Raw genomic sequence first — 19,936 nt, 5'->3', positions numbered from 1 at the left:
TATAGGCTATTTACACTGGAGCCAGACAGCCAGGTCAACCCTCCCTCGCGTCAAGGCGCAGACCCACTTCGTCGGTCTCGCAGAGGCTCGTCTCTTGAGCATCTCTTGATGATATCGTAATAATATCGTAATGAATTGTGACTATTCCTGACCTGAATTTTTTTTTAATATGAGCACTGAATCCACCGCAGCCTATAAAGCTTAAATCCAGATCAATGCATCATGTCTGGGGATCATGTGGTTCTATAAACCAGTAACAAATTATGCTAGTTACAGAATTTCTCTGCAGGCCACCCGCATGCTGTACCATGCTGGTACTGCTCTTTGCTGAAATGCTATAATCTCTTGTCTTTATGTATTTGTGATATGTATCTAGTTTTAATTTCCTGCTAGTCTAATTACCTTCATGATTGTTGCGCAGTCTGGATTTAACTCGACATAGATGATGAGCCATTTATAGCGAACACCATACAGCAAGCCAAGTGTTGGAAGTGAGCAGCTAGGTAAAGAATAATCAGAGGAGCACTTGCTCAAGCATCTCCTTTGGCCATGTTGTTGTTGTTTACACGTCTTTATTCACATTTTTGCCCTTAAAGGGCTGCGGTGAATTGGTTTGGGGAGTGGCGGGAGTGAAGAGGTAAGGGAAATAATTGGAGACTTAATTCTACATCATGGGGTCTGATGCTTTCACTGGTACGCTCGAGATGAAGAAGCCTGGTCCCAGTGGCTGGAGCCTCAGGATCATCCAGGAATTCGTACAGTGACCGCCAGAGCTCGTTGACGGTCGCAGCACTGCAGTGTCTCGCTAGCGCCCAGGTCTGTAGGGAGGTTGGTCACCATTCCGTTGGGAGCGAAGTAAGGGCCCTTTGCCTGGGGCCAGAATACAGCGGGCAGTCCCATATTAAGTATTCGAGGTCCACCCTGGCGTTGCAGGGGCTTCAGGTACCCGCACGCGAACATTCCAGGCCACGAGGGTCCTCCATTCTGCGAAAACGCTGCACGAGGAAGGGAGTAAGGAGGGTGCCAGTCTGTACCTGCCAGAGCAGAACGTGCTGCCAACGAGTAAAAGCCTGGGAGGGAAGAGGAGGAATGTCCATGGGATTGCACAATTGGATTGGGATTGGGATAGATTGGATGGGATTGGCGATGCTGGCACTACTCACCAGCATCACAAAGGCTTGCTGAGCTTTTGAACAAGGCATGTTTATGTACGCCGCAAAGTGCTGCAGTTTTTTAATTCACATAGAATTAAAATACATTCTATGCGATGTTCACCTATAATACATGTGCGCAGAGGAAATCAACAGAAGTTTGTCAAGTTTGAGTCTTCTGTCAGTACTCCTTGAGAGACAGCCCTGTTAAGCTGAATCCTTGGATAAGCTGTATGGTTTGGGTGCTCTTATTTTAGTTTCTCGTAGCTGCAGTGCACTTCTGTGAAGCTGAGCTTCTGATAAGGGGTTAGGTTTTGTAATTGTTCTCTTCCTCATCCATTCCTTTCTTTATTTGTCACTGGCTGATGCACACTGTCGCATGTTGTTTTTGCTGGTATTGACCACTCAGTGCAATTGTCATTGGCACTTGCACATTCTCAAGTGCTGTTTGCACTTGGCTCAACCAATCAATGCAGTGGAGGAAAAAGAGCAGAAAAGATAAAGTGCAGCCCCAGATAAAAGGATTGCCAAGGTCTTTTAGTTCATCTTGGAGAGTGCTGCCTAATGTGCATTGAAGTTTGATGCCTAATGTTCTGCACTACGACAGAACACTGCAAAACAAATTCTCCAGCATTCTGGTTAGAGTATCCGCTGTGACTTTGGGAGGCAGACGAGAGCTGCCACCAGGTATGTATTGGTAAGATAAATACAAGTGCGCCGCTGGCCTGGTGCTCGGTCATAATGGGACCTTAACGCTTGGAAAGGGTTTTTCTCTCAAATCTGAGGGCGTTCCCACGTGATAGGTGCCTTGAGACACCACATGAAAAATTGTTGCCACAGTAGTGGCATTGACGCCTTTTTCCAAGCTATCACACCTGTGGAAGGCATAGTGCCAAGCCAGGTGATGCTTTTGCCCATTGCAATAAACCAGTGGGTGTCTGGTGAAAGCGAGAATCAAACCCGTGATCTTCTGCAGTCAGTGAGCACTTCACCACAACTGCGGTGTTGCATTTAGTGTTGCATTTAAAGTCATTTTTGTTAAGCTTTAGTAATTTGTTAATAACATTTAATGACGTTTTACCAAATTAGTTTTGCCATTTTAATAACTCTTTTTTTACTAAATTTAGTTAAACTGCACTGTAGTGTTCAGTTTTTTGTACTGGTCAGCAGTATTCATTCCATGCAAATACAATTTGTGCAGTTGCACACACCGAGCTTTTTTCATAAGCATATCTGAACTGTAATCATGGAACGTGTATTTTTAAAATTTACATCTGTCAAAATTTCCATTAATTTTAATTCCATAAATACCTACTGTTTTTGCAGAATGTGCACAGTTTGTGCCCATACGTGTGTGTGTGTGCATGCACATATGCATGCTGTAGTTGCATATTGTCGCGGTACAAGGCAGACAGAAGACAGGGAGATGTTCTTCAAGAACAACAGGACAACCTGTTCAAAAACAAACAGAACTGAGGCACGTCTTCTTTGTCCTCACCCAATCTCAGTAACCCACTAGATGGAGTCCGTTAATGCCCCCACCATCGTTGTCGTCTGCATAGAATACACGCGTCATTTGTCCCTCCCTAAAAGAGCATCGCCCCGATGCTAAACCAGAAATGTCACTCGCGGAAGTAAGAGTCCCTCGCATAGTTATTCGCTCACATACGGCTTCGTGCGGACAACGTGCACAAGTTCAGGACAGTGTATGCGGCGCCGCGTACCTCATATGTGACATCACTGAGTCGCCGCAATGCTCTATAAGGTTCGAAGTATCGCCTTAACAGTTTCTTGGAAAGGCCTCGTTTCCGTATGGGTGCCCAAGCCCACATTCTGTCGCCGACTTCATAGCTTACTATTCTACAGTCAAAATCATAGCGGCCCGTGTCATAGTTTTGCTGCTGACAGATCCGAAAAGCGCGCGAGCTGCCGAGCCTGTCCTGCGCGTTGCGTAGACAAATCGGCATCCGTGTCAGTGTCGTCAAAGTCGTGTGGAAGCATCACATCCAACATCGTTCATACATACCGTCCGTGAACAAGCGTGAACGGAGTCGTGCGTCGTCTCTTGTTTTGCCGTGTTATACACAAAGGTGATATAAGGTAGGATGTCATCCCAATTTTTATGTTCAACTTCCACGTACATTGAGAGCATGTCTTCAATTGTTTTGTTTAGGCGCTCTGTTTATCTATTGGTTTATGGATGGCAGGCGGTTGACTTCCGATGAGCCGTTCCACTTAGCAGCAAGACGTGATCTAAAAGTGCAACCGTGAATGCAGTTCCTCGGTCTATTATTACGATGGTTGGTGCACCGTGTCGCAACACAACATGCTCAATGAAAAATCACGCCACGTCGGCTGCTGTGCTTCTCTGGATTGCTTTTGGTTCAGCATAACGTGTGAGATAGTAGGTTGAGATGATAACAAAGCAATTCCCTGCAGTAGAAGTAGGAAGTGGGCCCAAAATATCCATTCTGATTTGATCAAATGGTCTTCAAGGAACCTGGACGGGTTGTAGGAGGCCTACTGGTTTCGTCGAAGGCGACTTGTGCGTCTGGCAGTCGAGACAAATGCGAACATGATGTTTCACAGCGGTGGTAAGTCTCTGCCAGTAGTACCTTTGCTGCACTCTGGCCAATGTTCACGTGTAGTCTAAGTGACCAGAAGTCACCTCGTTGTGACAGGCTTGAAATACTTCCGTTCAAAGAGCTGCAGGAATGACTAGCAGATAGGGGGACCCGGTCAAAGAAAAGTTTCTTTTGTAAAGGACTTTGGCCCATAAACAAAGCGATATCAGTCTTCTTGTGAAAACTCAAGGTGATTTTACAGATCTTCCCTCTAAGTAATTGATTAGTTCAAGCAACTCAGGGTTGTCCCGTTGTTGTTGCGCGGTGGTGGATGTGTGCAGAACACAAAGAAATATAAAGTCTTCTTCTTCAGGGGGAGCAGGTGACTCTCGGTGGTCAAGACAGGCAGTCAGCATCCATATGCCGTTTCCCCGACGTGTACAGGGTCGTCCTTTTTGAAAGGGAACACGCGAGCGCGTGGCCTGCGCTCTGCGGCGGCTGCCTAGAGCGCCGGTCAGTGGCAGCGAGAGGAAGCACGTCCGCTTTTGGCGTCATCTATTGACGGTCAGAATGACTAGGCATGGCCGATTGGAAGCGCCTACTGGACTCCCTTCCCCGTATTACTGATGCGCAAGGAGCGGGGCCTGCAGCGCGAGCGCGATTTGCTAGCTGCAGGCCCCGCTCCTTGCGCATCAGTAATACGGGGAAGGGAGTCCAGTAGGCGCTTCCAATCGGCCATGCCTAGTCATTCTGACCGTCAATAGATGACGCCAAAAGCGGACGTGCTTCCTCTTGCTGCCACTGACCGGCGCTCTACGCAGCCGCCGCAGAGCGCAGGCCACGCGCTCGCGTGTTCCCTTTCAAAAAGGACGACCCTGTACATGGCAGCCATGTCAAACTCTTGCAGCCTTAGGCTCCAACGCGCCAGTCGTCCAGAAGGATCATTAAGGTTTGTCAACCAACAGAGTGAATGGTGGTTGCAGATAACTGTGAAGTGGCGGCCATACAAATATGGGCGAAATTTCATAACTGCCCATACCACGGTGAGGCATTCTTTCTCAGTTGTGGAGTAATTAGCCTCTGTGCGTGAAAGTGTTCTATTTGCATAGGCAAGCACTCTTTCTGTGTCCTCCTGCCGCTGCACAAGAACAGCTCACAAGCCAACATTGCTGGCATCAGTGTGGAGCAATGTAGGAGAGGTCTCATTAAAGTGAGCAAGCACTGGAGGTGCCTGGAGACGTTGCCACAAGTCGTTGAATGCACCTTGCTCTTCATCGCCCCATACAAAAGCAACATTGTCTCTTTTGAGGCGAGTTAACGGTGACGCAATGCGAGCAAAGTCTGCAATAAACCGCCAGTAATAGGCACAGAGGCCGAGGAAGCACCTGACAGCCTTTTTATAGGGTGGTACGGGAAACTGTGCGATAGCGGCAGTTTTTTCAGGATCCGGGCAGACACCTGCGTGGCTGACGACGTGACCAAGAAACTGGAGTTCTGCAAAGCCAAAGTGGCACTTCTGCGGTATCAGGGTAAGGTCAGTGGACCAGATGGACTGCAGAACCGCTTCAAGCCATTCGAGGTGTTCTTCAAGTGTTCCGAAGAACACGATGACATCGTCGAGGTACACTAAGCAGGTTTTCCACTTCAGGCATGAGAGCACAGTATCCTTGAGGCATTGGAATGTAGCAGGAGCAGAGCACAAGCTGAAAGACAATACCTTGCATTCGTATAGACCGTCTGGTGTCATAAAAGCAGTTTTTTCACGGTCTCTCGGGTCTACCTCGATTTCCCAATATCCGCTTTTTAAGTCCATTGAAGAGAAGTAACGTGCGTGTCGAAGCCTGTCGAGTGAATCGTCTCTACGGGGAAGTGGGTACACATCTTTCTTTGTCACCTGATTTAGTTTTCAGTAGTCCACACAGAAATGCAAGCTGCTGTCTTTTTTCCTGACTAGAACTACAGGAGATGCCCAGGGACTCATTGATGGTTAAATTACGTCGTCTTCAAGCATTTTTGTCACTTGTTGTTGTACAGCTTCATGTTCTCTGGGAGCAACACGATAAGGATTTTGGTGAATTGGTCTTGCTGTATAATTATTCGGCGCTTTGTTAGAGGCGTCCGACCGACGCTGGACATCGACGCAACGCAGTCATTGAATTTGGCCACTAGCGTAGGAAGCCGTTCTCGTTCGTGCGGCGACAGAGCAGTGCTGACATCAAGTACAGGAGTTGGGTCTTTCGTAGGCACTTCTTCAAGTAGTGAACAGCAGCTGCGGAGATTCGCTACACCGTCAAAATAAGCCACAGCTGTGCTCTTTGGAAGGTGCCATCGCTCTGTGCTAAAATTTGTTAGCAACAGATTTGTGCGCCCGTCAGTGAAATTTACAATTCCTCGTGCAACCGAGATACCATGAGTGAACAACAACGTGGTTATTTGGTCGGCAACTTCTTCACAATGAAACAGTACTTCACATGCTACCGAAACAGGGTACATGATCGAGGTGGGATGACGTCTTCTGTTAGACGAAAGGAGTGGTCTTGCGGTGATAAGCAATGTACTAAACTGGGGCTCTTATGAAACGTCACCATGCGATCCGGGATTTTAATTACGGTGCCACATTCTTTCAGGGAATTCATTCTAATAATCAAGTCTACAGCACACAGGAAGAACAATGAAAGCGGCCACGAAAGAATAATTCCTGATGTTAATTCTAGAAGTACATCTTCCAGTAGGCATCAGTAATTGGCCGCCTGCCGTCCTTATGTGAAGTCCCATCCATGGCGTCTTTACTTTCTTCAGGCGACGGACGAGTTCCTGACTCATTATAGAGAAGTCGGCACCAGTGTCAACTAACACTGCCACTGGCTGCCCATCCACGAAAACATCAGTGTCGGCACTCACAATTTCTTCGGAGTTTATCGGCTTCACAGCATTCTGCAGCGGGAGTGTTGGGGGCTTTTCATTGTCTGTGGCTGGCCTGCAACCTTACCCCCAGAGGTCACCGCCTTCAGTTTCCCCGGCGTGGGCTGGGTGACCTTCGTCCTTGAAGGTCAGCAAAAGGACGTCCAGTAGGTGAAGCCATCTGACGTGCAGGGGTTAGAGAGCGCGACCTACGGTCGAAATCGGACCTATCATTAGGTACGGATTCGTCATTCGGGTACGCTATTGGAGGTACCTGAAAAGCAGTGTCGCCGCGGTATAGCATGGAATCGTCATTTTCACGTCGGCCATAGGGACCACGGACGCTGAGGTCGAAATGATGATGTGTCGCAATGCCAGCAATGACGCGAAATATGGCCGGCGCCTCCGCAGTGAAAACAGAGTGGCCGCCTATCGACGCTGCGCCATACGTCGGTTCTCCAAAATTGCGGCTGTCCCGTAGCATCATTTTGCGGCGTTGACCAAGGTGCAGCGAACGATGGCTGGTGGTATGACTGCAGCGGCATAACGGGCACATGCCTCGAAGCCTCCTTTTGCGGCGGCGACCAAGGAGTGGCTGTTGGAGGCTGGTGGTACAGTGGTGTGGTTGTAACGGGTGGTGGACATCTGACAGCGGCGGCGTAACTCGTGGGGCGCTGGTGGTCTTGAAGATCGGCTACCGGGAACACCTGCCTGATTTCGTCGTGCACCGCTTCAGCGATTGATGCTACGGGTCTATCCAATGTCGGTGTCAGAATCTTTTGCACTTCCTCTCTGACGAGCTCTGTGATCAATTCACGCAAGGGGTTCTGATACTCTGCAGTCCCTACGGCGGCATGGATTGTGGTGCTGGTGGACAGTCGATCGTACTGCCTGCACCATTGATGAAGAGCCAGCTCAATAGCCGTAGCCTCTTTGATAAATTCAGCGATGGTGACTGGTGGATTCCGCACAAGCCCCGCGAACAACTGCTCTTTTACACCTCGCATGAGGTAGCGCAACTTTCTTTCTTCAGTCATGTTCGGGTCGGCTCTACGAAAGAGGCGGGCCATGTTCTTGGTGAACATTGTTACCGACTCATTAGGTTGTTGTACCCATAGCTCCATCATCTGCAGGGTGCGGCCGCATCGGTCGGCACTCGCAAAAGTATCCGTGATTTTCTGACGGAAGTCATTCTATGTCGTTAGGCTACCTTCGCGGTTCTCGTACCAAGTACGGCCACTGTCGTCAAGGGCGAAATAGACGTGGAAGAGCTTTTGCTGCTCAGTCCACTGATTAATCTGTGCGATGTGTTCATACTTGTCAAGCCAGTCTTCAATGTCTTCGAAGACCGCACCGCGATAGTGATCGGGAACCATAGGATGCAGAACGGTTACCTGTTGTGGACTGGGAAACCAGCTGCTTGTGGTGGGCTGGTTTCTGCCATTGCGAGATGTGTGCAGCTCCTGGAGAGAGGTTGTTGAAGAAGGGAGAACTCGGGCAAGGCCTAGCAGCCGACGACTAAAGCGATCCATGGGTGTCGTAACTGGTGACAATGCATCCGGGCTAGATGAACGACTCCCAGAAGGACTCCAGAGCGTCAGGCGAGCTCAGTACCCAGCACATCCACCAGTGTCGTGGTACAACGCGGACAGAAGACAGGGAGACATTCTTCAAGAACAGGATAACCTGCTCAAAAACAAACAGAACAGAGGCACCTCCTCTTTGTCCTCACCCAATCTCAGTAACCCACTAGACGGAGCCCGTTAATGCCCCTTGTTAAGAACGGCCAGCTGCAGTGCGAGTTTGCCAGCCAGTTACGCCAGCGGTGGCAACCTCATCTTGGAATGCCGCCGCCAACCTCTAGCCACGGCGTGGCTAAGTCGACTTTGTGTCGGTATCAATACGCGCATCCTCCACTCTCCGTCGCTTCAGCTAGGATGCGTTGTGACTGAAGGAGTTCGACGAAGCAGGCTTTGTGCGCAACACGACAAAGCGGACCTGATCTCCTACGGGCGGGGGAGCTGCTGCGGGAACGCCGACGGAGGCTCCTTCCCACGCACCGACCAAGACGCAAGACAACGCGCTACCCGGAACGGCTCCGAGTTCTACGAAATTCGTGTGGTGTCGGTTTCGGACCGTGAACACGGGTGTGTGTGCATGTGTGTGTGTAGACCGTCCTGCGGAGAGGTGGCTAGTTTGCAATGACTAAACGAACATTCGCGTCACCTTGTATTGCGGGAAGACAGAGTGTTTAAAAACTGCTGTTGTGCGGATGCTTGACACACTTCTCTTAAGCAATCATGTTGGACTGACACTCTCTCTCAAGCAATCATGTTAGACTGATGTACTTTCTCAAACAGTCATGTTAGACTGATATAAATACTGTAAATAAACCCATATTCCTCGTTCTCGATGAGAAGCAGTCCTTCCCTTCATCAACGTCCTCAGCGTGGATAAGTTGGACGACGGCATGGGCCAGCTACCTTCGAATTCATGCCGGACTCCAATCTTGACAATGGATCACGAGCGATGGGATTGAGCCCCCAATCCTGACACCCTATAGTCATTGTAGTCTGCATAGAATACAGGCGTCAGTATGAAGCATAATTGGAAATGGCATTGGCAGTTATGGGCACTGTGTGTAGACTTTGCTTGTATTTGAATAGTGTTTGACAGGAATTGCATTCAGTTTCCCAGATGACTGCGTATGAAGGGTTGTTCATGAGTTGCTTCTTGAACTTAATAAACTATCTTCAGTTATGTGTCGCTTACTTGTGATTGAGGCCACTTTGCCATTTAAGTGTGCATGTTGTTCTGAGCACTAATATTGTCTTTTATTACTGATAGCAGGCAGAGGATGGATTTACCCAGCTGGTTTCGTGTTATAATTTGCATCAAGAGCAGCATAAATTTCACTGTTGTGTTTGGACTGGTTTGAAAATCCTCAGATTTTAATAGGTGAAATGGAAAAGTGGAAATTGAAAAAATGGAACAGGCAAAATGGAAAATTTTACTCCGTACCTGAGAATTTTGCTACAGTTGATCCCAGATATATCAAATCTGAAGGGCATCACAAAATAGTTCAATATATAGGTAATTCAATATATACAGTAAAAATATTGTGCAAAAATTTTCAAGGGAATTTTATTGCTGTTCCTCGTATTATAATAATTCATTATATAGGGGTTCGATATATCCAGTTTCGACTATTCAGTATTGCTGTAATAGGGCGCAATGTGGGAATTGTCGGAATACTATGAACAGAATTGAATATTTCTGCCATTGAAACAAACAGCGGTATATGCAAAAGCAGTCACTTTTAAGCGCAAAGCCCGAGTTCACTTTTGGCAGGATGAAGCGTGGGATATACTGGCAATTTCACAGCAATGCAGAGGCTACAAAACAGAATTCTTTTGCAAATCTAGTAAAGGCGTGCAAATAGTGATTTTTGAGGCCAAATCAAACACAAATCGAATAGTGTGAAAGGCGAATTGAATCAAATCAAACCTCGACTAATTTTTTTAATAGTTTTAGAATAATGAACGGGCCGTTATCACATTGTTTACATCTTAGTATTTTCAAAATTAGCAAGTTTGTGACTATATATAGTACATTATAAAGTGTGATTTATTAAAAACACAAATAGAACATTAGGAGCAAACAAGTAGTTTGTTCGCATGCACAGGACTTTTCATAGAATGCGAATGATCTCTCTGTAGTGGCTGAAGTATGGCTACCTTAAGTGACGTAGCCTGCTCCACTATGCAAGTTGTCATGTTTTATGTCTACACTATGCCTACAGGGGAGAAAATGTACTGTACTTTTGCCCCACTTTGATGTTTAATTGGGTGCAGGTGACTTATTGAAATATTAAAAATGTAGTAGAAAAATATTTGCATTTATGAATAGTGACTATTCAGTTCAAAGACCGAATGGAATAGGACACTATTCAATTTGCTATTCAAAAGTTTCTAATATTCTCGCACCACTAAAATTTAGCTTGTTTCAAAACTAAGAACGACAGAAAGCTGAGCTAGTTGGTAAGGATTCATTATGCAAAATAGAAGTGAGGCGTGCAGACAGGACACAAGAGTAGAGAAGTGGACAACACGAACGCCGACTATCAACTGAAGGGAGCACTGAGGCGAAAAAAAGAAAGAAGACACAAAACTCATCTGCGCATGCTCAGGAATGGTAACACCACGTGTCAATTGGGTACACGTGCCGGTCTACGTGAGAGATAACTGTTAATCTCTTCCTTGTGTAAAGTAATCGAAGGCTGACTCACGCACGCACTTCCACCATTATAGATATGCCATGCCTCTACCATGAGGCGCGCATCTTCATTCTTATGCCTGTACAATATCGCGCATTCATCTAACTCTGGCGTGCAGTTACAATCTTGGCAATGTAGCGAAAGATTAGAAGGTGATCCACCGGTTAACGACCTTTTATTTTTTTTTTAATACAAAAAGTGTGAGTGCACATTAAAGGGACACTGCAACACATTTTATTGAAGTCGGGAAAGGCAATTGACGTTAAAATACACTATTTCAGAAATACTTTTGGCAAAAAGTACTTCAAAGCATTCTGAAGCAGTGGTTATTGGCAATGAAAGGTCGCCTTTGATCCTCTTTTCGGTGCTCCCACTCCTTCTTCGATGCCTTGCACTGCAAAGTCTGACAGAGAAGAGCAGTGCTCACAAAGCTCTGCCTACTGAACGTCACCATAGAGCGCAATTTAAATTTGACTTGGGGATGCTCATGTAGACGCCATTACTTGTGATTTTGGCACCTGCGATGCAATAAACTCGGAGGTTCCCTCAACTAATGGTTCAGCTCATGGTGACTGATCCCTTTGCTGTGCTACATTTTACTAATTGCTACATGCAGCTGTGTTTTCTCTCACCGAGTGGCAAGAGTAGCACATTTTCTTTGGCACTTATCTCTATGGCAGTTGCATGATTTACAAGGGTCGAATGGAATGCTGTCTTTATGTTTGCTAATGTGAGTATGTCGACAGCATGCACATCGGCTAAGCAATGAATGCCATGCTCGGAACTCACGTTGAAAGGATTTTTAACGTTGTGAGCTTCGACCGTGATGGCGACACACCTCGAAGGTGTGTGACTTGGTTGGTGCTCAGGCCAGCTAACCACTTACCTGTTGCCACATCACCCACAGAGAACAATATCAGCAAGCCACAGTGAGCTCTTTGCAGTACCTTACAACCACTCTGGTGCCTATGTTACGTAGCTAATGCAGCATGCAACTGTTGTGGCTCTAAGTGTAGTGCGTATAGCCAGAATAACTCGGCATTTGCTACTTGCATGACAGGGCTAGAGTGCATGCTCGCGTTCATGTGCTCCTGTCTGGCCATGCTATGTGGTGCAGATTGGCTTTGTCCTGCACCACCTTGGCTGACAGATAGTAGCCACATTCAAGTTGCACATTTTGAAGTGCTGTCAATAGCTCCTGGCTAGCTGCCAAGGCATCTAGCCAGGAGCTTCCAGGAGTGAGTGCACGGTGGCAAACGTACATGTGATCTGACCTTAAGTTTCGCATGGTTTGAGGCTAAGCGAGTGTTCTAAACTAATTGATGTTAGTAGGACCCGCCGGATACAACGCCAATAAGCAGTGTGCCTAAAGTTTCAATCCTACACTGGCAGGCACAGCTGAACATGAGCAGACGATAGTCAGATTCTTCCAGAAGTATGTAATTTTTATCAAAATTCAAAACTCAGATTTTGACTGCCTAGTGGACTGCTTCAATAAATACACACAGTAATGGTAGGAAGAAGCACAATGATCCAAAACACCCTTCTTGATTGACAGCTATTGGAAGTGGAGCGCAAATTAACACATATGCAGACGAAGACAGGACAAGCACCACTACCAACTGTATTATTAGGCTTTCAAAATTGCCTTTATAATACACAAGAATTCGAAGACATGCACAGAATCACGGGACCACAATCGGAAAAAGGAAAGGAAACAGATAATGGTTTCATGCTACAAGTTCCAACAAGGTGCTTTCTGAATGATACAAGGCTACAGATGTGTCTCCATATTTCTTAATCTAGTATGCTTCTAATACCTTAAATGCGAGAGAAATATCATTAAAGCATGATCAGATATGTATGAAAGTCTACTGGGAATGTGTGTCTACATTTGCAGGAAAGAACCACTGCTCTTGTTCTTTTTGGTGGTTGCATTGACTGCAGTTTTCAAGTCCTACCCGAGTATTGGTGATGTTGCCCTCTACACATCTCTGCTTCCAATCTGGAGACATGTCTTTCCATGTAAGTGCAGAGCAGTGCCATTTCTTGTTTCTTTTCTAATAAAGTTGAGAGATAACATTCCAGTATGGGATTGGGAATGAATAAGTTGGGATGAAGCCAAGGACTGTACAACAAATGATCGAATTGAAGTATAAGCAAAATGATAAGAGACAGGAACATGTTGGCAGTATGGCTATAGTGAAAGCTTGCATCAGATGTATGTTTGAGACGTTACTCGGCAAATGAAGGCGAAAGCATGTAGAAAGATACTTTAAATGACCCTTGCGTATACTGGTGGTTTGCAGGAACACCACGGGTTTCTTCTCAATATAATATGCGAGTCTCTAAATGTATTCCGGAGTCGGAGGCACGTAACTTTTGTAGGCAGTAATTGAGTCTTGGTACCAACGAATCACTGGAGTCTAAGGCTTTCTCTTTATTTGTCTCAAATAGATGCAATAAGTTTTTTTTATATGCCCGTGGTTGCCATGTAACCTGAATTTAGAATGTACATTCAGTAGCAGAAGCTTTGCATATGAATTGCAAGTAGCGCAAAAGATCAGAGTGTGCATTGAAATCATAGGAACTAAGACATAATCTCATATGTATGACTGAGCTGATGTTGGCTGAAATGACCTAAACACTTAGCCACTGCTGTTGGGTCTGTGCATCTGGTGTGTAGCTTTAACACCAGCATTTCGCTGTGCATTTGAACAAGTTTATTGCTGTTGCCCCATTGCACTTCGCTTCACTGTGCCCACCACACATTTTGCAGAACCCAAATAACGCGCAGCATGCTCATTTAAGATACTGTATGTGTTTTGCCTTGTTTATTTGCAGATATGAAGCAGTACTTTCTGGTTGGCTGTATATTTGTATCCTGCTCAGCGCTTGCGCCGCTTCTCTGGCACTTATGGATTTTTTCAAGTAGTGCTAATGCCAACTTTTACTTTGGCATCACACTAGCTTTCAACACTGGCCAGGTAAGACAGCAGCTTCAAACAGCTCATAAATGTAAATCTGTACTGTCTAGGAAGATCATTGTTTGGTTTATATTTGTTTGTGATTTTTCACTGCGGATGAAATAAGCATTTGCTAAAGGGATCTGTGACTCCTCCTGCATTATGTCCTTTCTAATGTTTTGCTCACAAAAAATAATGTTGGAATGCACACAAGTGCATTATTGATCATGACAGATATCTTGGGCAAGCTTTCATGAATTAGAGAACAGAATGTATTCACAGTCGCGTGGTTACTTGTGAGTGGCCAGCTATTTCAGGTATTGCACCTGCTGCTGTGAACCTACCATGTGCCATTCATACAATTTCAGTAAAGAGAGGACGAGAGAAGCCACAAATGGGCGAAGAAATTACTACTTTGATAAAAGGTGTTAAAGTCTATATCTAAAATTGCTTTCTGCGGAATTGTCTTCAATATTTACAGAAAAGTTAAGTCATATGTTTACAAATACACGTACATGTGGATTGTTACATTTAAACAGGCCTTGTAGTCATTTGAAGATGGTGAGTAAACCTGCGTAGTTGCTCTGTCATGTTATCGTGAACCATATCATTCACCTCTGCTTTGACATAAAACCTACGATATCACATCAAAGGCCGTTTGTCATTACCTGTAACTTTATTAAATCCACACTACCATAATGTATCAAGCAGTTATTGTTCCTTCAGATGTCACGCACAAGCATATGGTGCAAAAAATATATTACAGTTGGTCAACACAGGTAGTTGGGTGAGTTGGTTGCGCGTAATGGGGTGTATGATGTGCTTAAAGAGCCCCTCACCAGGTCTGGCCATTTTGAGCTGACAAGCGCAGAGCATACATTGCGTGATTACGATCGTGTCTGCAAAGTATTACATTGCTACATGCCGCGGAAAGATCTGAAAATTCAAGGTGAACGGCATTTTTCCTTCTCCTTGCGGCCACCGTGCTCCAAGCCGGAGGATGACGCACTCGCATCCCTGCGCCTATGTACTCGAGTCCGCAGTGTGACGTTGCTCATGGTGACATGTGACTTCGAGAATTATTCAAGGCACCATCTGTTATTTGTGTGATCTGTTGCTTGAATTGACGAATTGAAGTTTAGAGAAATAATAAAACACACAAATGGAATGTCTGCTTCGTCTGCTTGTTCCCACGGTCATGTAGTCACGTGCGCAGGTACCAAAACTATGCCGTTTTCTACCACGTCCTGGCACGTGATCATGCTCTGTGATCCGCTTGTACTGCCTCAGTATTCGTGTAGCACTGAGTTATACCACTAGTCATGTGCCCTTGTGCACAGCACGCAAGATCATGCTCTACGTGAAACGATAACAGCTTGTGTGCAACGCCGGCAGTGGAAGTGCGTAGCGCTGGAAAAAGAAAAGCGAGGAGAGAAAAAAAAGAAAGTGAAGGCGGATCCTGTGACGTATGTGCCACGCGATCCTCGAGGTCCGGCATGGGAGAAAACAGGGAAGGAATTTCGCTTGCAAAGGCTAGACAAGGGGAGTGAAGAGGGAGTCTCGCTATGCAGTGGAGCCCGCCTGCTGAAATCATGCGTTCACGGCACTGCAATATTTCAATCTCAGCTATTAAAGAGCCGACTTGAAAATTTTTTTTTGGCAGAACGCTCCCTAGAGGACACGTAACAACTTCCAGTGTATAACCAAAATTTGCTATGGGGCCTGGTGAAGGGCCCTTTAAACATGCAATATTGTAAAATAAGTTAACCATATGTTTGACAATGTTACCTTTACCTTTGCAGATTTTTCTCATCACAGACTTGCTGTTTGCTCATGTCAAGAGGAAATTCTATCTTGAAAATGGAGACCCCAAGGAGCTAGAAGAAAAAAACATGAAGTTAGAGCTACGCTAGTAGCAGTGGACTATAGATCACTTTTTTAACTTCACATGTTAGTGGATAGTTGTGCATTCATCACCTTGTGTTTGTTTTATTCAGTGATGGCACTGTGTAATATTACATTACTATGTGTGAGGTCTTGTTTGTATGTTAGATGTATCAAAGTGGCTTACTCAACATATACATGAGTACTTCATGATATAGTCACACAAGGAGTCATCTCTACAGCAAGTCTTAATGTTTGTGGTGTGTGTTGCTCTTCTGTGTGTCTTGCCAAATGTTGCACAATCCAACCTCTAAAGTCTTAATGCTTACTGCATAGTTACTTTTTTTTACATTACTTCTTTTTTTACGTTGGCATCACAATGCTACAAAGTGTGTGTACATAATGAAAACATGATCTATTTTTTGTTTGTTCAATGAGCTGGTAATAAATTGGTGTCTTTATTCAGGATAATTACGTGGCATGCTTGTTAGTGTTATATGTATGCTGTGAGTTTGCCTAAATTTCATTTTCAGCTGTGTCTTTGAGTATTTGATAATTTGTCTGGTGGTAGTCCAGCTATCAACGAAGTAATGGGTTATAAATCAAGGCTTGTAACTGAATGCACAGGACACCTGAGCGGGCCCTGCACTAGCTTTTCTTCAAACCTGAAACACATTGGAGTAAATGAATATATTATGTTCAATGGATATATTACCATGGTAATCTTTAAAAATGACCTAATAGTATAATAATGCAGATATAAAGAGTGCAATGTTTACTTTTCCCATTCCTCATTTAGCACATTTCCTCTCAGCTGAAGCAGCATCGATAGCAATGCCCTGCCAAATGCTCCTTTTTAAATTTTAATGGTAACCTTCATAATTATGGTAACCTTTCATTTGGTGTGTAACAAAGGTGCCAAAGAGCGACAGAGAAGCACCCGCTGTGGTGGCTTAGCGGCTATGGTGTTGTGCTGCTAAGCACGAGCTCGCGGGATCGATTCCCGGTCGCGGTGGCTGCATTTCGATTGGGGTGAACGCGAAAATGCCCGTGTCATGTGCATTGAGGGCATGTAAGAGATGCCCTGGTGGTCAAAATTAATTCAGAGTCCCCCACTACGGTGTGCCTCATAATCAAATCGTGATTTTAGCACGTAAAACCTCATATTTCAATTCAATTCAGTGGTTACACATGCACTGTACCACTGCCAGCTCGCACTACAGTCTGCCAATGCTGCTGAATCCCCCACCCTCCTCTGCTTTGGTGCACACAGCTTGCTGCGCCTTGGTGGAAGGAGCGTGTGGCTGCCAGTATGAAGGTACAAGTGGTTATGAGATGTGCCATCTAACCATAGCCGCAGTCATGTACTGCACATGCACAGCCAAGGGGCTATATTTTATAACAATACATTTAGTTTTCCATTCTTGTAACCTTTCGTCATTGGCTCTTACAATGCTGCACCACCGCTGTTGCCTGTCTCAGATACTCGGCACAATGAATGATAAGAATGGGAAATGAAATGGTTGTTACAAATTAATACCAATGCTCATGTTCTTGGCAATCTCTCGGCTTATCAGCATTTCTTGTACATGCCGGTGGAGCACTGCAGCCTCCAATTCAGTGCAACAACTGTCGCTGGAAACGAACATAAAGAGGTGCTTTTTTATTGTTTATAAGTGTGTGCTTGCATATGGGGACTAGCCTTCTACGGAATCCGAGGTTTGCTGCACCCACCGTGGTGGCGTAGTGGCAGAGGCATCAGACTACTAAGCCCGAGAGCACCGAATTGAATCCTGGCTGCGGTGGCCACATTTTGATGGGGATCAAATGCAAAAGCAGTAGTGTACCGTGCATTTTGTACACATTAAAGAACCCCAGGTGGTCAAAATTTATCTAGAGTCCCTCATTATGATATGCCTCATAATCAAATCGTTGTTTTGGCACAATTTGAAGCTATAATTCATACTTGCCATGAACAGCATGCTCGATTATATAGTTATGTTCATAACTTGGTTCCCTCCCCCACGTTTTAAGTGGGATCTGTTTAACGCTAGGTTATGGTGGTTTGCGTACATAGGCAGAAAGGATGGCTGCCACCCCAGAGCTAAAAGAGCTAAAGCAGAAGCATATCACTGGGTATGCCTCAGCTGTATTAAATTGCGAGAAGTGTCAAAACATCATCAGCCTCTTTATGTCCACTGCAGGACAAAGGTCTCTCCCTGCAATCTCCAGTTACCCCTGTCCTGCGCCAACCGAGTCCAGCTAGCGTCTGTGAATTTATTAATTGCACCACCCCACCTAGTCTTCTGCCGTCCTCGACAGCGCTTCCCTTCTCTTGGCACCCATCCTGTAACTCCAATGGTCCACCGGCTATCTGACCTACGCATTACTTGACCTGCCCAACTCCATTTCTTTCTCTTAATATGAATTAGAATATCAGCTATTCCCATGTGCTTTACTGCTGTCTCTTAACGTTACTCTTAACATTCTTCATTACATCACTCTTTGCGCGGTCCTTAACTTGTTATCGACCTTCTTTGTCTGTCTCAAAGTTGGTGGCGGCAGCTGGTGGTGCAGAGCTCAACCACCTAAACACAGAGCCAATTACTATATTATTCTTAGCTGGGGTGCAAGTTTTCGACAGCGTCGTAATTGTGAGCACAATTACGCCGCTGCCGAAAATTTGCACCAGCAGCGAAGCAGAATAAAGTAAGACTACTACAATTTCAGCTCTGTGTTTGTCTGATTGAGCTCTACAACACCAGGCGGCTGCACTGCTCCGGCAGCTAACGTACGCCCCCGACCATCCGGTAATCCGCCCAAACCGCCCCGGTTTGCCGGAATAGCGGACACGCTAAAAGTACGTTTTCACCAATTTAGCGGAGCTCAAATAGCAGCCCTAAAAGCTTTGGGTCAGCAAACATGGCGGCCCCCATCGAAGCAGCGGTATGGTGTCTAGAAAGGGTCTAGACACCATAGCAACGGCTCTAACCTAGCACCAAACTGGGTTCGATTCGTGATTACGCGTGAAGTTCGCAAGCTAGGAGAAGTGACTGCGGTTATCGCTTTCTCTCAGCTAGCGTGTGTTATGAAGATTGATTAATTAGACGCCGCTGATTCTGAATTCGATTGTGGATTTTATGGCTCGTAGGCCTAACACGGCTAAGCTTGGCTGGTGAAGGCATAGAGATTCCATGGGTGAAGGCACGTAAAGTTGGTTTGCTCAAAACTAAGCGCAACTAATTGCTGCTTACAAAATCTAAGTCGTCTGTCGGTCTGTGGCTGCCTGTCTGTTTTTGTTTGTTTTCCTCCACGAATGGCTCATACCCACTATGGAGGACTGGCCAAAATTCGGGCGAGTTAGGAAAATCATTCGTATCTTCAAAGAAGCACCAATGAGAAAGTTTGAAAAAATAAAGAATAATGAAGTCAGATAAAGGTTTAATTTAGCAAATAAATCGTCCTTATTCAGTCATAAACCTCACAATAGCTGCCTCAACATCCCTACGATGAGAGTTTTAGAATAAGGGCCCCAATATTTTGGGGCCCCAAAGAGCTTTGCGGGTGTTAGCGTTGGGGCACGCAGGAGTGAAGAGCTTTAGACATAGCCAAATAGAGGAGGCTATGGTTTTAGAACAGGGCTTTGCGTTTGCGGATAGCGTCTTGCGCTGACAACGCCACTACGGCGTCTAAGAAAAACGATTAAAATAATTAAATAAAATATACCATTTTATGATATGAATAGTAATTTTTACTTGCGTGTATTCGCGTTTAATTACAATTTAGAAGTTATTCTTCAAGCAGCAAACAATTAGTTGTGCTTAGTTTTGAGCAACAAAACCAACTTTACGTGCCTTCACCAGCCAAGCTTAGCCGTGTTAGGCCTACGAGCCATAAAATCCACACTCGAATTCGGAATCAGCGGCGTCTAATGAATCAATCTTCATAACACGCTAGTTGACAGAAAGCGATAACTGCAGTCACTTCTCCTAGCTTGCTAACTTCAGGCGTTACCGCGAATCGAACCCAGTTTGGTGCTAGGTTAGAGCCGTCGCTTCGATGGGTGCCGCCATGTTTGTTGACGCAAAGCTTTTGGGAACGCTATTTGAGCTCCCGCTAAATCGGTGAAATAGCGTTCCCAACGCAAAACCCAAACGCAGTTTGCGTCTCGCGCATGCGCAGTGGCTTCGACGC

General features: G+C 45.6%; 1 protein-coding gene across 1 annotated transcript in view; it reads left to right on the top strand.

The window, feature by feature from the left end:
* The window catches only part of PIG-U (phosphatidylinositol glycan anchor biosynthesis class U), a 62,387-nt gene extending 46,174 nt beyond the window's left edge, over window positions 1-16,213 (top strand). Inside the window, exons 10-12 of the mRNA XM_065439600.2 lie at window positions 12,793-12,917; window positions 13,737-13,879; window positions 15,661-16,213. Coding sequence (XP_065295672.1) covers window positions 12,793-12,917; window positions 13,737-13,879; window positions 15,661-15,771 — 379 coding nt within the window. The 3' untranslated portion in view covers window positions 15,772-16,213. The remainder of the gene's footprint in view (window positions 1-12,792; window positions 12,918-13,736; window positions 13,880-15,660) is intronic.
* The last annotated feature ends 3,723 nt before the right edge of the window (window positions 16,214-19,936 follow it).

Source organism: Dermacentor albipictus, chromosome 1, assembly GCF_038994185.2.
Source record: "Dermacentor albipictus isolate Rhodes 1998 colony chromosome 1, USDA_Dalb.pri_finalv2, whole genome shotgun sequence".
NCBI classification, from domain to species: Eukaryota; Metazoa; Arthropoda; class Arachnida; order Ixodida; family Ixodidae; genus Dermacentor; species Dermacentor albipictus.
Note: the sequence above shows the minus strand (reverse complement) of the source record. Positions and strands in the feature narration are given on the sequence as shown.